Source organism: Astatotilapia calliptera, chromosome 17 (genome assembly GCF_900246225.1).
Source record: "Astatotilapia calliptera chromosome 17, fAstCal1.2, whole genome shotgun sequence".
Classification (NCBI taxonomy): Eukaryota; Metazoa; Chordata; class Actinopteri; order Cichliformes; family Cichlidae; genus Astatotilapia; species Astatotilapia calliptera.
In genome coordinates, this window is record NC_039318.1 from 24,363,390 (window position 1) to 24,378,148 (window position 14,759).

The 14,759-nt window shown below is 39.2% G+C and overlaps 2 protein-coding genes across 5 annotated transcripts in view; one reads left to right on the plus strand and one right to left on the minus strand.

Moving 5' to 3' along the window:
- The window catches only part of sema3c (sema domain, immunoglobulin domain (Ig), short basic domain, secreted, (semaphorin) 3C), a 45,104-nt gene extending 40,113 nt beyond the window's left edge, over positions 1–4,991 (plus strand). For all 4 annotated transcript variants that reach the window (XM_026146468.1, XM_026146469.1, XM_026146472.1 and 1 more), the window contains exons 16-18: positions 476–543; positions 1,310–1,440; positions 3,408–4,991. In XM_026146468.1, the coding sequence (XP_026002253.1) occupies positions 476–543; positions 1,310–1,440; positions 3,408–3,830 (622 nt within the window). In that variant the 3' untranslated portion in view covers positions 3,831–4,991. The remainder of the gene's footprint in view (positions 1–475; positions 544–1,309; positions 1,441–3,407) is intronic.
- Positions 4,992–13,892, minus strand: cd36 (CD36 molecule (CD36 blood group)). The gene is made up of 12 exons (XM_026146473.1): positions 13,411–13,892; positions 12,870–13,030; positions 12,592–12,736; positions 9,478–9,633; positions 9,303–9,394; positions 9,082–9,131; positions 8,902–8,971; positions 8,485–8,672; positions 8,253–8,371; positions 8,081–8,154; positions 7,197–7,251; positions 4,992–7,101 (listed from the first exon to the last, which is right to left on the minus strand). Exons 1-12 carry the CDS (start codon positions 13,531–13,533, stop codon positions 6,928–6,930), a joined length of 1,407 nt encoding a protein of 468 aa, XP_026002258.1. The 5' UTR covers positions 13,534–13,892; the 3' UTR covers positions 4,992–6,927.
- Between the last annotated feature and the right edge of the window lie 867 nt (positions 13,893–14,759).

Below are 14,759 nucleotides of genomic sequence, written 5' to 3' on the forward strand. Positions count from 1 at the left end.
TGTGAAGGCCAAAAGATCACATGACTGCAATCCTTCAGTGCACACTTCTGTGTAAGCCAGATTCCACTTTTGTAGTTTCCCTTCCGGCGCCTAGACATAACACAGACGAGGAGGTATGAGCGACACCTCGCCTCTGCTCCGGTGTCTCTCTGGTTCCTTTAAGGACCAGCTGCCTGTCTCCTGACAGTTCAGTCAGACGCAGGCCAAATTTAGTTTGGTCGTAGAACAAAAGGCGCGTCTCTGTTTTTCTGCAGAGAATGTCTCTGAAATGTGTCAGCTGTTTACTTGCTTTTTTCCTCAAGCTGTTATATATGAGTGTTCTACACCGAGTGGAAGAACATGGTCAGATTTTCCTCATATTGTTTTGGCAGCGACTGCTTCTTCCACCATTTCAATATGACAGACGGACGGTTGTTATGATTGTGTATTTTATTTTGTAAGCCATCGACCAAGTTTTTTTCCCTCCTTCTTTCAGGAGAAGCAGAAGGCAGGATATTATGCATGGAAATCCACTCACTCAGTGTAGAGGATTCAATTTAAAAGGTAATTAAAGCTCCGGAAATATCCTTTTAAAGGTAACAATGGCTCAAGGCATCCTGATTAATGTGAAAGATTCAAAACAGAGCTAAAAGAGGTTTAGTTATTAGACTAATATTTGTATAGGTGGCCAGAAACATGACCCTTCATGAATGCTAATGCTGTTTTGATAAACTGGATTTGTAAGTTTTCTTCCCTAATGTAAGTTCATTTGAGGTTTACACACAGCCTGTGCCTGCACATATTTCTGTGTGTGTTCTGCTAGCATTTAGGCCTATTTTTGAGTTCGTACTCCAGACTTCATTCTTCATGAATATATATCCAGTCCACTAGCAGGTGCGGTTTAATGAGAGGAGAGAATCGGCTCCCCAGAGTGTTCAATTTCCATGAACAGTTTACTTTACTAAATTAACACGAGCGTGGGGAACCAGCCATATGGCCATTACCGCTAATTAGTCGCAACCCTGTCATACACCCGACTGAGTGATGAACCGTTTAGATAGGAGAAAAATGACACAGTTAATAAGTGAATTGGTTTGATACGTCAAAGTGTATATTGTTAGTGGAAAATGAAGTCTGGGGTGGGGTTCGGTTGTGCCGCAGGTGTCAGACTAAGCTTTGAGTCAACATCTCGCTCTCACTGTTGAGGCTTGAGACAGATTTGAGTCCATCTGTGCTCTTTGTGTCTGTCAGCAAATGACGTATGAATTGCCTTTCTTGACCCTGTGCATGTGTCTGCCTGTGTCTGCATGTGTGTCTTTGTGTCTGTTAGCCTACAGGAACGCAGTGGAGATGACACAGTACGGCGTAAAAAACAACACCACTTTTCTGGAGTGTCTTCCCAAGTCTCCTCAGGCGTCTATTCGCTGGCTGATTCAGCGAGACAATGACAGAAGAAAAGAGGTCTGTTTGACATTTAAAGCACTTTAATGCATTCATAATTCCATTAACATTGACCTCCAAGAGGTCAATGTTACGGCCCACTTTAGCTGCAGAATTTAACAAGATAAACCCTTCACGATGCAAGCGATTTGATTAGATGTCCTGTTGTCAGCCCGTAGGGGGTTGCTCCAGTGTTTGGTTAAATATTACAGCAAAGATTAAACATGTCGTAACAATCCAGTGAGCTCATATGAGTTATCAGGATGTGCACTGCCTGAGGAATGACACTCTTAATGCTTATTGGCAGGGGAGCATCGTAATAAGTGTTGATACAGATCAAACATGATATGGGCCTTTACTAATGGCTCGACACACTCAATGCTCAGTGGGGAAACATTTTGCAAATGTTTGACGGCACTTAAATAGAGGGAGCATTTTAAAAGGCAGCGAAAGTTTAAACAAAGCTGGGCATGATGAAAACACATCTTTTATGCATTTAGCTCTCACCTCTGTCGAGCAGGGTTGCATGGGGGAGGGGGGGGGGGGGGGGATCTTAAAATAAATCACTTCAGTTTTATGATGTGTAATCACTGGAGCCTTTTCCAAATTGAGGCCAGACTGATTTGGAAGTAGTATGCTGTATGCAGTGGTAAGCTGTAAGGACGAGTCTCATGAAGCTTCAAGCGCTTCAAGCACATATATCTAAAATACCTGTCATTGCAGTGACTCCCTGGCAACCTCTAGTCCCTAGGGAAAAATGTGTGTTCCCTAATTGGTTGGCAAGTGGTTGGTGTAGGTTGCTGCCTGTCACTTGGTGAAATCGATTGCAAGGAGAGCACTGCCCCCAAAACTCCCTTATTAGTGCATTGATCGCACAGATTGCCACAGTGGCTTGTAGTTTGCATGGAAGGCCTTGTCTGCAAACACTTGCTAACTAACCTCTGAGTTATAGTTAAACTTCTAACAGTGCGAACCACATCTGAATCAGAGAATGTCCGCCTTCAAATTAAAGGTTGTTCCTTACTGCTGTAACAACACCTTTTTAAATGTAGCAGCTTTTGCTATGAAGACAAATAGTCTTTGTTTCCACTTTAAGTCACACTCTTCACAGTTTTGTTACTGCTTAGCAAGTAGTTGGCAGGGGTTTACAGACAAGTAAGAAGCATTCTATATAAAGTACAGGCAATGACATCAATATCCTGGTGACCAAAGCATTTGCAATGAAGTTTAAGTCTTTAACTTTAACTTTCAGGTGGCCAAACCAACACTTAAACTTCCCACAGCTCTTAGGTTTAAATTAACATTTCAGGCGTACTTTTAGTCATTATTGACTATAATTTTGAGCAGTAAACACATATAAAATTTGGGGTACTTCAATTTTTTTTAGAAAAAAAATATACATTCACAGTTTGCTGTCTTCCGATCTTCTAATCAGTAATCATGAATAACTGAGACTTGAATGTCCTAGTCAAGTCTCGCCACTCGCCATCCCTCTTGATAGCACCAAGATATTTATTACAGGCATTTATTTAGCCAGTGGATAAAAGCACATGCATAAATGAATAAACATGTTTTCTAATTTGACTTTTGAGGGTGTGACAAGTCATACAACGGTCATCCTTGCCATTGCACAATTTTCTGACAGGCTTCTTATCAGGATTTCTTAAGAGTCTCTCTCCTATAATGTCTCCAGTCATGCAATAAATCTGTGCCCTACGTTATTGAGTGACAAATTAAAGTAAAAAATAACCATACTAGAGGAATAAACAACGGTCTTACAAGCAATAGTCCCTTTATTAATGTTAAAAATGTTAGTCTTCTCATAGGTGTTCATTAGCTGATTGCAAAGAGTCCTTATCCTGGCGGTGCACCATAATTTTGCTGTACATTCTTGAATAACGACAATAAAGAATCTTATCTTATTAATCATTAAGTGATCCCTTAAATCTGCATTTTTTAGCCAGGATTTTTGTTGCATATTTTTGCAGGTTAAGCTGAGTGACCGCGTCCTCTCCACCGAGCACGGCCTCCTCATCCGCTCTGTGCAGCTGTCCGACCAGGGTCTTTACTACTGCCTGACCTCCGAGAATGGCTTTAAACGCACTGTCGCCAAAATCCGTTTGCATGTGCTGAGTGAAGCCATGGTGAGCATGCTGACAGACAAGCAGCAGTCGCCTTGGGCATGGACCAGCTCTTTGCACCCCAAGGTCCTTTTGGCAGCCTTCAGTCCCGCAGAGAACCTGGCAGTGCAACAATACTGCAAAGAGAGAAAGGAGCTCAAGAACCTCCAACAGAGGCAGCAGCAGCAGCCATCGGAGCCGCCTGGACCTCTCAGAGGGGATTTGGCCAAACTGAAACCATTGCTGGACCGGAGGAAGAGCCGCAATAGACGCAATCACCCAGAGGACTGACAGAAGGAGCTTGCAGCTGCAAAAACAGACATGCACAACTTCCTATAGTCCCCACAAAACAGTTACAGATCCCCATATTCCAACTTTCATCTCAACCTCAGAGCTCCGTAGTTGATAGACATTAGAGGGAGAAGCATGGGGAAATGTTATATAGCAATATGTCCTTTTTTTTGCATGAGGTACTGTGACCAGAAGGCTGTGACATGAGCCATTCTTTTTTTTTCACAGTCACAACACAAATCAAAGCAGCCCTATTATGACTGCCACTAAGAATCTGTTGTCTCTGCTGACATTGCTAACCATAATACATGTCAGGTCGCTGCTATATTTTAAAGCGGGAGTAGAATTTGAACTAGTTGGACAACAGCTCACAGTCAATTTGTGCTTCTTGAAAGAAGAGGAAAGTCATTTAAAAAGCTCGTGTTAAATGGAGCTGTTTGAAAAGGGACAAACAATAGGCAGATGCATGTTTATTAGATGCTACTCCTTTTTGAATATTTTATTTTTTAACTAACCAAACGATTAAATTATGGGACACTCTACAGGACTTTGAGAATATATGTAGTTAGCATACTGTTTACAAAAACAATGGTCATGCTAAGAGCCCACGGCAATAAAAAGTGTGGTGTTGAAGGGACGAAAGTTAAAACTCTATTAGTTCAAAGGCCAAGCTTTACGTCCAGTGCTGATGCTACCCAAATGGCAATTCTTGTTGCATACATGTCGTCTATATTTATTCCTACTACTCAGATGTACATGTGCTGTATGAATATGTGCCTCATGTTTAATCTGCATATTGTATCATAATTCTCTCATTTCCAACACAGACGCATGTTCATAGAAGGTGTCTTAAATCCTCGCCTCGGTTAGATTTTAGCAACCAAGCTAGCAGATACGCACATTTTAATTAGTGTAAAACTACGCAGCTGCTGAAACACGACAGTATCCGTTATTGGATCCACATTTTCTGAGCTATCTCCAGCAACTTGGACATACTTTTAATTCAGAAGTAGTAATTGTCAGTGAGGTAGTCTGTGATTTAGAGCCTTCAACATATGTGAAAAGCCAATTTTTTCCTCCTAAGCATAGTTAATGTAGATAGCGATTATTTGTTGCTTGTGTACAGAGCTTTTTGTTGTTGTTTCTCTGTTTGTTTGGATGTTTCATTCTTTTAATTTAATGTCGTGCCAGGTATTGTGTTTTAAATGTGTATATAATTTCAACATATTTCGCCAACTAACTGCGACTGTCTGCAAATTGTAGAGGCATACAGTATGATTTTGATTTTGAGAAAAAGACTTTCTAGCGTTCTCTCGTACAGATCTCTCCAGCATCATGTCAACAGTGTAATTTTAGTCCTATGAAAAATATGTATTTCTATTTATTAATGTCATGGTAGCCTGAATAAATTTGTTCAGATCACTCCCAGTTTTACCAACAAATCTTAGTGTTTACTGTACAACCACAGCACAAGACAAACTTCTAATGGTCCTGTACATTTTTAATACTACAGTACTGTACAAAAGTTGGCAACGGGTCTGAATTTTACATTTTTGGTTCAAAGTGTATCAGTATGTACAGAAAAAGGTACAACAATGAGTGTGAGCAGCCATCCATTAAACATGGTGGAGGCTCTGTCATTGTTTGGGGGTCTGGATTTCAGCTTGTGGTACTGGAGGTCTTGTGAAAATTAATGGAATTATGAATGCATTAAAGTGCCATCACATTTTGATTCACTATGCAATAGTATACCTGGATAGAAAAACACAATAAAATGCCAACAGTCATGGATTAGCAAGAAAACTTTCAAGTAGGACTCCATGCTTTCTTTTTCAAAAGTTTCCACTCCTGTACCAGTTTGAAGGCTTTGTCTGAGTGGACAAAATTGCTCGCCTGAGGATTTAGTAGGGAGATTGAAATTAAATTTTTGTTGAGCCTCTGGTGTGTAACCCTGTGGACTCCACTGAAAACTGCAATTTAGTCTCTGGGTAGTAGCTGGATACCAAATATCATCACCAGTATTCACTGATGCTTATTTCAAAGATTTGGACAGCCTGACACAGACGTTAAGTTTCACTTTCAATTTAAAGTTCACGGTGAAATCACATGAAACACTCATGCAAGTGGATATAAGAGTAGATCCAAGAGTGATGTAAGCGTAGCAAAAGCACTAACAGCACTGTACTTCACAAACAGACAACATTAAAAGTTGCCAAATATTTAGATCATACCTGGACATGGAAACTTAAGAGGATTCAGACTTTCAAACAGGCCTTGTACACCAAATCTCAAATATAAGTGCAAAGAGACTTGCCTTTTTTTAATCTCAATAAAACGCTTTACAGTATAAGTGACAAGCAAGATTCGTGTGGAACAGCAGACTCAAAGACACCCATAGGACCCTGCAGAGGGTCATTTAAAACTACTAAAGAGTGGCAGAAATACTGTTTTCCTACCAAGCAATCACAAGTTCCATTCACAACCAGAGTATAGTGATCCCACCAGCTTTATTTTATCACTCTGTCTGATTTATAGGCCACTCAAGGTAAAGCAAGTGATGCAGAGATTTGTTTTAGCCATGGGGGCCATGCAAGCTGTATCCTGACCAAAAGGGATATACGGCAGATCTGCTTTCATATCCTGGTAATTATAAAGAACAATGCAGGAATAGGGTATTGGATAACAGTCTCTCTTTTCCAGTATTTATTTATTTTAAATACACTAGTTCAGCAAAGCATACATTCACATAATATTTAAATTCATGTACATTTCTTTCATATGATGGCAAACTATTCCATGTCTCTCTTCTCAGAGGTCTGATGCATTACCTGACAGTTAAGAGTAGTTTCCATGTGCTCTCCCTCTAGAAATCCCTGATACAGTTAATATTACAGTGTTTGCAATTAAAATTATACTTGGCAAATGAGTTCTTTACAGCTTTACAAAATCACAGTATCCCTCCCAGTTATCACAGGAGGTATAATAATTCAAAATAACGCAAAAATTTCCAAAAAAGTGCGAGTCTATATCAAAACGTTTGATGTAGCAGCTTCAATGCACTGTGCTCATACAACAAACAGTAAAATGAATGATTCATTCATCCAAGGTTTGCTTTGCTTTTCCTCCTCACACAGAAGAAGGCAATTAAACACACACAAAAGATGATCACACCTGCAATCAGCAAGACTTGCTGTACTATCTCCAACATATCAATGCGGGAGAGAAGTTCCCTCTTAAACATGTCAGCAGTTTTATCATCCAGCGTTGCCGTCTGGTTACACAAAGGACACAGAATATGAAAAAACGACTTATTAAAAAAAAAAGTGAACAAACAGGCTTCGCACATAATTTTTTACTTTTACGTACCTCATTCATCCAAGCAAGAGGTAATAACGTGTGATCTTTCACTTTGTTAAGCACCCTGCAGGACAAAGAGTTAATTAATTCATATTCACTGCTCTTAAAATGTATTTCTTCAGCTAGTTTTAAAGATTAGGAAATTTGCTTAGTCACTTTCTTATATAAATATAAGAATATAAATAGCTCTTTCATGTAATTTCTCTAAAGCTACCATTAGCCATAGTTAGCTTATGGCAAGAGATGCATTGAGACAGATAAAAAGCACCTAAATAACTATATTCAATTATCGCTTGGTTGAAACAGTAGTAAAATGCCTCTAACTGTCTAAAAACATTTAATTTTGCTATTTTTGTAACACCATAAGTCAAATTAACTCCAAGATGGTTAATGCTATGTATTAGCAAACTGATGTTGTTAGCTACGGCACGTGTAAAGACAATAGCCGATAGTTTTCTAAATTATTCACATTCCAGTGCAAGACAAGCTATCCAAATGCTTGAGCTTAACTTAAATAATAGCCTAACACTTGCCAGGATCCCACAGTTATCCCATTTTTCCTTAGCCCAAGTCATTTTCTCCTGATTCAGTAGCTCTATTTTTATTTATTTTTTGTTTAGTTAGACTGCTTAGTCCTGGGTTCTTTACACTGTTGGTAACTCAAGCCACCACACTGTAGCCTTTTGGACATTTTTCATAATTCTTTAACTGGCATACAAGATTGCAAAAAGGCACCTTCATACTGAAAAAGGTCATGTAAGAGTTACAAATTGCTTTGGAAGGGCATAATTGTGTTCTGTCTGTCTGCATCCTTCCACGGAATATTTGTTGAATCTACACAAACAGCAAATTTTCACCTCTTAATTCCTTTAAAAAGGTGAACGATAACTTACGTAATGTCTTTTGCTGGTCCATACATCATATTGACTTGAATTCTCTTGGCAAAATTAAGGGTAAAACCAGTAATCTAGTGGAAATATACAATAAATAAAAGTTAGCATCTACAAACTCCTGTTGTTCCTAAAATGTAAAAAAAACATCAAATAAAATAGCATTGGTTCATACAGGTTCCACATCCAGGAAAGTTTTATGGTGCTCTTCATCTGGGTGTAGGCCCAACACAACCTCCCGTAGATATTCACTGCCTTGAAGGAAGTGGGGCAAAGAGATGAAGATTGGTCTACCTGTTAAGATGACAAACAGAGAATTAAAAGCTGCTGGGCAGACTGATAAATCCTTATAACTTTAGGATGCATGAATTTCCAATTGAATCATGATATGCTGTATGCTGACTGACCGTCTGAACAGGAACTTATGTCCAGTGCTCCAGCCAAGGTGCAGTTTTTGGTGGTTTCATAATTTCTGCAGAAACATTTATTGTCTGGGTTGTCCACAGGAGAGGCTAGAGTGGATGGTAGGAGGCTGTAGCGGTAGACCTCAATACCTTTAAGATTCATAGTTTTCTCATAGCTAGCTGACACAGACCTGAAGACAAACAGATAAGAAGTCAATTCAGGTTCATCTTTGGCTCCACATAGCAACTTTATTCACACAGGAGTATATAACAAAGTTCTGACCCCTAGTGGTTACTGATAGGATAAAGTCCAAAGGTTACAGTAAAGCTCCAACACTTGCCTTTCCAGGAAATACCAAGAGATCTTGATATCAGGCACGATCAAATTAAATTTTACCTACAAATGAAATTATTTATCACCTGCAGATGTCTGATGAGAAGAAATAGAGGGGTACATCCTTATCCACAAACGGAGCAAAGGAAGAACCATCTAAGGAAAAGAATCAGGGAAAAATCTGTTCATAAGGGTAATTCATCTGCATCAGGAGCTGTAGAAATACGTTACATGTACATGAACACATGTTACTTTATCCTACGTACCTGTCCCGTTGATCATGTCACAATATGTATCATTCCAAAAGCTTAATTTCCTGTGGGACAAGATTGAATTTGTCAGAAACACTGACAATTGACAATTGGATTTAACAACAAAAATAAATAAATGGTTGTAGTTAAAATGTAACATCTAATTATCCATTAAACTAATTTTGATCAAAGTTACAGACTTCAAATGCGGTATTTTTAGTCATAATTGTACTCACGTCTCTCCTCGCCATCTGTCAATTACAGACACTTTTGAAATGTCATCCTTTCCAGTGAAGACATTGTAGGGGCCATCAGTGGTACCATTATACTGTGGAAAACATATTTCATTCAAATTTGTTAAATAATTGATTTTTATGCTGCATTTGGCATTTGGTACAAGTGTTTACTTACAGGTGAAAATAGGCCGATGGTGTCTTTCAATATTGGGTCATGGTAACCCCACAACAGCTCCTTAACTGTACGGTGTTGGAATAGGGAAGAATTTGTGCTATTTATGACCATGTCTAGCAAGATATGTGATGCTGGAGGAAGCAATGAATAGGCCCCCTGAAAGAAAATCCAAAACACAAACCCTTACATTTGGAAAATGCTATCATCAATGAAGGTATCACACAAAAAAAAGCAATATGGTTCCATATGTATTATGTACATATATTAAATGTGCAAACAAGAGCAGCTGTTGTCTCAGGATATAAGGCAGAAAATAATCCTCTTTTATGAGAGTGATTCTTCTTAATTACTTTTCTAAATGTACTTGTATATTGTTCACATGTTGAAATAAATTACCAATCAATCAATCAATCAAGCACTACAAGCAAACTCACACTCATTGTTAAAGCTTTATCAAAGTTTTGAGAGAACACTCATAAACTGCTCATAAAGAAAAATTGCCATTGACTTGCCACTTGTCTGTATGTTCCACCCTCAAACACAGTAAGAGATGTGTGCGTGTGTGTGTGTGTGTGTGTGTGTGTGTGTGTGTGTGTGTGTGTGTGTGTGTGTGTGTGTGTGTGTGTGTGTGTGTGTGTAAGTATAAAGGTGAATATCAAACTGAGTTTAGACAATAAATTAAGATGAGCTTAAGCAGCATTATAAAGTAAAGTGGATCAAAAATCTCCCAACACAGCGTGACAGACTGATAAAGTCATACAGAGAACAATTAGTTAAAGATAGTGATGATAAAGGTGATACTAGATAACACTGAGGTGTCTATAATTTTTCATAAAAGAGAATTCTTGAGAACTTTTTTTTTACGCCTCTATAAAAGGAAGTACCACTAAAGCTATTCTAAGCATTTCAAAACCTTTTCTTAGAGTGTGAGTGAATATGCAAACATGTTGTATATTTTGCAAACTTCCAGGGCAACGTGGCAGTTAAGCCGCCTATTCATTTAAAGCGTTAAAGTTGTCAGAGTAAGTTGTTGGAGCTGTCAGAGATATTAGCTTCCCATATTAGCTTTTTTGGCTATACCATATACTATCTGCTGGTAAACATCTTACTAACCAACCCAAGTATATTGGGTTATATATGTATAATGTTAAAATTAAGATTAGTGTAGATTTGCTATTTTAGTGCAGCTAAATGCATTTCAAATTCAGGTCAACTTCTTTTGCTAATCAAAGCCCCATTCATCTAGCAAGTAATATTCTATTTTTCATCCATTCTCTTCCATTTATCCAAGAGGCAAGGAACACCTTAGAGAGGTTGCCAACCTATCACGGGGCTAACAGAGAGACAACAACCACCATGCTAACCACTACACCACCATGCTGCCCTCAATATTCAGTTACCAATTTGTGCACTTGTTCCAGACAGACCTGGAGGTCAGCACCCTGTTCCAGCAGGTGTGTTTAATGAACTCTCAGTCTAACCCTTAACTCTGAGTTGATTAACTCTGATTTAGGAAACTCAGCTTTTTGGGTTCCAGAATAGCTAGTTAGTTAATTTCAGCACAGTCTGAACAGTCTCTATTTTTGTCCTGTGGACTGAAGAAAGTAAATGTGGATCTGTACAGCAGGGGGAAAAGAGGAATTGTAACTTTCAGCATCATCAACTCAGTCATTTCTAACCCAACTTAAATTTCCCCTAAGAGATTAAAGGCTTAAATCCTGTCAAATTTTACCTTCCAGTTTTAAATGTAATGAATAGGCCATATGAAACCACCCATTGTGAGGGAAAAATGTGTATTCCCTGACTGGTTGGCAGATGGTTGCTAGCGGTTGCTGGCATTTGCTGTGAAACTAAAGATCTCGTCAAACAGGCCTACAGATCGATCAGTGATCCCGTAGTAACAGCTGTTCTCTAGATCCCCTTTTCCATTAGTACCTACTCGGATCACTCGCCACAGTTTTCAGAGTTTTCAATTTGATCATAGTACCTGGGATAAGGTACTAAAATGAGTACAGGTGATTTCTAGAGGTTGGTGAGAGTCGTACACATGAAATTGATCCCAAATATCTATACGGTACTGGACCAAAAATCACCCAGAAACTGGTTTGGTCCTAGGAAAAGTGAAGGTGAATGGGTGCAGTGGTCACCTGTAATTTTCATGGAAGACACTGACTTGGCTGCAAACATTCCCAAACTACTCAGAATGACACAAAGAACCACCAGTCAGGAAATATACATTTTTCCCCAGCGATTCAAGGTTTCCAGAGGCGGTCGCTGACAATCTATGTAACTGAAGCCTTTCTTAACTACTAATTTCATTTTTCATACATCTGTCGTACATTTTAAAATGTTGCTCAGCATTACTTATTGACTATATGTGTTAACATTTTCAACTTAAAATGCTAACAGACCATGTGTAGCCTAGACTCAATAACTCCCTTTAAACTACAGTGTGTCCCGTTTTATTATTTTAAAGTTATTAGTATATTGCAGGGATTATTAGAGTAATGTACAGTAAATGTTTCAGTCTAGTGTATAGCTGATGTGCTGTCCATAAAGTCACTGTGGTAACAAAACCCTGTCTAAATATAACAAGTAACCACCTAACATCTAACTTATTATGTTCACAGCAGACCAGAGTTTAAGATCTCACTCTGGAATAGAAAGCTCAGGATTTCCATTATGTCAACGTTAACAAGCTCAGAGTTTGCAATAAATCCGCTTCCTTGAACAGGCCCCAGGTTCCTCAGTGGTATCACAAAAAAAAAATTAAATTAATTAATTAATTAGTTCATGAAATAGAAACAGAAAATACACAATTTCTGCAATACATTGATGAGCCCTTTCTTTTATCCTTGCTTTCATTTGTGATTTAAATGAACCATCCTGGAAGGTAGAGTGTAACCCTTCTTTCGTTATAAACAAAATGATACGGAGGGTCATAAGACAAAAAAGGTTTGGAATCTAAAATTAATGTTTGAAAAGCAAGCCAGCACAGCTTGCCTTGGCATGTGCTCGTACTGGCATTAGAAAAGAAAAAAAGAGGGTACAGAAACTGTTAAAAGCAGAGCTGACACAAGTTGGGAATCACTATGCACAGCCCCTGACACTTACGGCCACTGCCAGGTTGAGTGAGGTGACTGTGTCTTCCTCTGGTCCCACTGACATGGATGGTTCGAAGATGGCACCCAAGGGCAGCACGAAGGAGGCAGTATTATTGGGGTTGAATGTGACGTTCGCTTTGGGAAGATATCTTGTCCTTAATGAGGAGAGGGTCATGAATGCATGTGGTGTGCCATGAGATAAATGTGATAAAGGACTAAAACAATATCACTATACCGAATGACTTTGAAATTAAAATGATATGCAGGAGGAAAACAAATCCAACTTACTTATATGTGTACGGTCCTTTTTCCTGTACCTCTGGAAATGCACCTTCCTGCACGACCTGCTGTGGGTTTTTCACGTCAAAGAACCAGAACTGCCTGTAAATTGCGATCTCTGAAGCTGCCCAGTTGTCATAAGCTGTCGTTCCAGGCTCAATGACAGCTTCCTAAAACCCCACAGACACACACACACACAATCTATTTTTAACATGCCTCAAGACTGCCAGCAGGCCAGCAGCTCCCCTGATACATGAAAAAGGAGGATGCTCTGTTATTTTAAAAGATCGTTCAGATTTAGACCGTCTCTACAATGTCTAAAAAGAAATCACACATGCTTTTGACAGACGAAAACAAGACGGCACGCCTGGCTTTCTGCACGGCTTCTTGTTTAGTGCTTGGAGCAGCTTTCCACAACATACGCCTCTTCCCTCTCATTTCACCTGATTCACCTTGATCTCCACATACACACACACACACACACATACACACACTCACACTCTCTATCACTCCCTATCCTGATTCCAAGGGTGAAACATGAGCACCATACCTTCTTGACTGTCCTCTCAATGATCATGTCCCCCACTGGGATAAGGATGCCTCCCAGGATGGCTATCACCGCCCCAAACACAGATCCGGCTAAAAGCCCGCACTTAATGCTAAAGCAGCCCATGGTGGTGTGTGTTGCCTTCCTTCCAACCGTACGTCCGTCTGGCTGCCTGGCTGCTTGTTCTCCTTCTGTCTCTGTGTTTGTGGTGTGTGCTAGTATGTGCAGCTTGCCCGTGTATCAGGAACAGCAGCAGCAGCACAGGCAGGCGGTACTATCAGAGGAGTTGACAGAACAGCAAAGGCCAGGTAAAGGCACACACATATCTTGCAGGTGCCAGATAAATTAAGTTATATAATGACAAGACAGGATTATGGTTCAGCTGATAGGAGTTTTAACCTGGTATGAGTAAGCACTTTCTGGCAAGGTGATAACAGTTTGGCTGAGGAGAAAGGTTGAAACAGGACATGGGGTGCGAGTATAACGTGAGCAGGTTGTTATTGTACATGATTTTGTTAGATTTTAGTTTATTCTTATTGCAAATTTTATAATAAAACCACTGACAAAGATGTATAAGAGTATATAATAGCAGTCCTTTCTTATTCTGATCCATATTTTATCCATATGTATATCTAGTCATCTCTAGCCTGTTTTACTACTTCTACTCATTTACAGTCCTGGGGAAGACCACACAAGCTCAAAAAGAAGAAACACATAAATCATTAAGAATATTCCCATTATCACAGTGCATTTATAATGCCTTATCTGTATTTGTGTCTGTGTGGCTGGAAATGAATTGCACGTTATCTCGCAAAGATATTTCCCCCCATGCTTATCATGAGTCTATGTTGAAATTATTTTTTATTGTCATTATTTGTTTGGAGCTTGCTCAGCAGCAATATAATATTGATTACAATCATGCAAGGATGGAAAAATCATTTAAAGGTTGTTGTTTTCTTTTGTGTTTCTTTAATTACATAGTCTGGCATGGTGAACAGCACTAAAAATCGTTCACACTTGTTTTAGTTAATAGATTAATAGATGGGTCTTTCTGGCTATACAGGACTACGTGCTAAAAAAGACTGCATGCCTGGTGTGCCATTTCAATATTATAAGCGGTGAGAAAGAAAATTAGCGTGGATTTGTTTTGAAATTCATTCCTTATAGGCCTTATTCAGAATCACTGAATACTACACTTCCCATAATGCAACTGCCTTTAGACCCTCCCTGGGAAGCACACAGATTCTAAAAATGCTTTCTGCTATGAAGGTGACGCTTCAAGCCGAAACCATAACAGCCCCTATGACATCACCCTGACATGATGAGGTGTAATTTTGTCCGATTACAGAAAG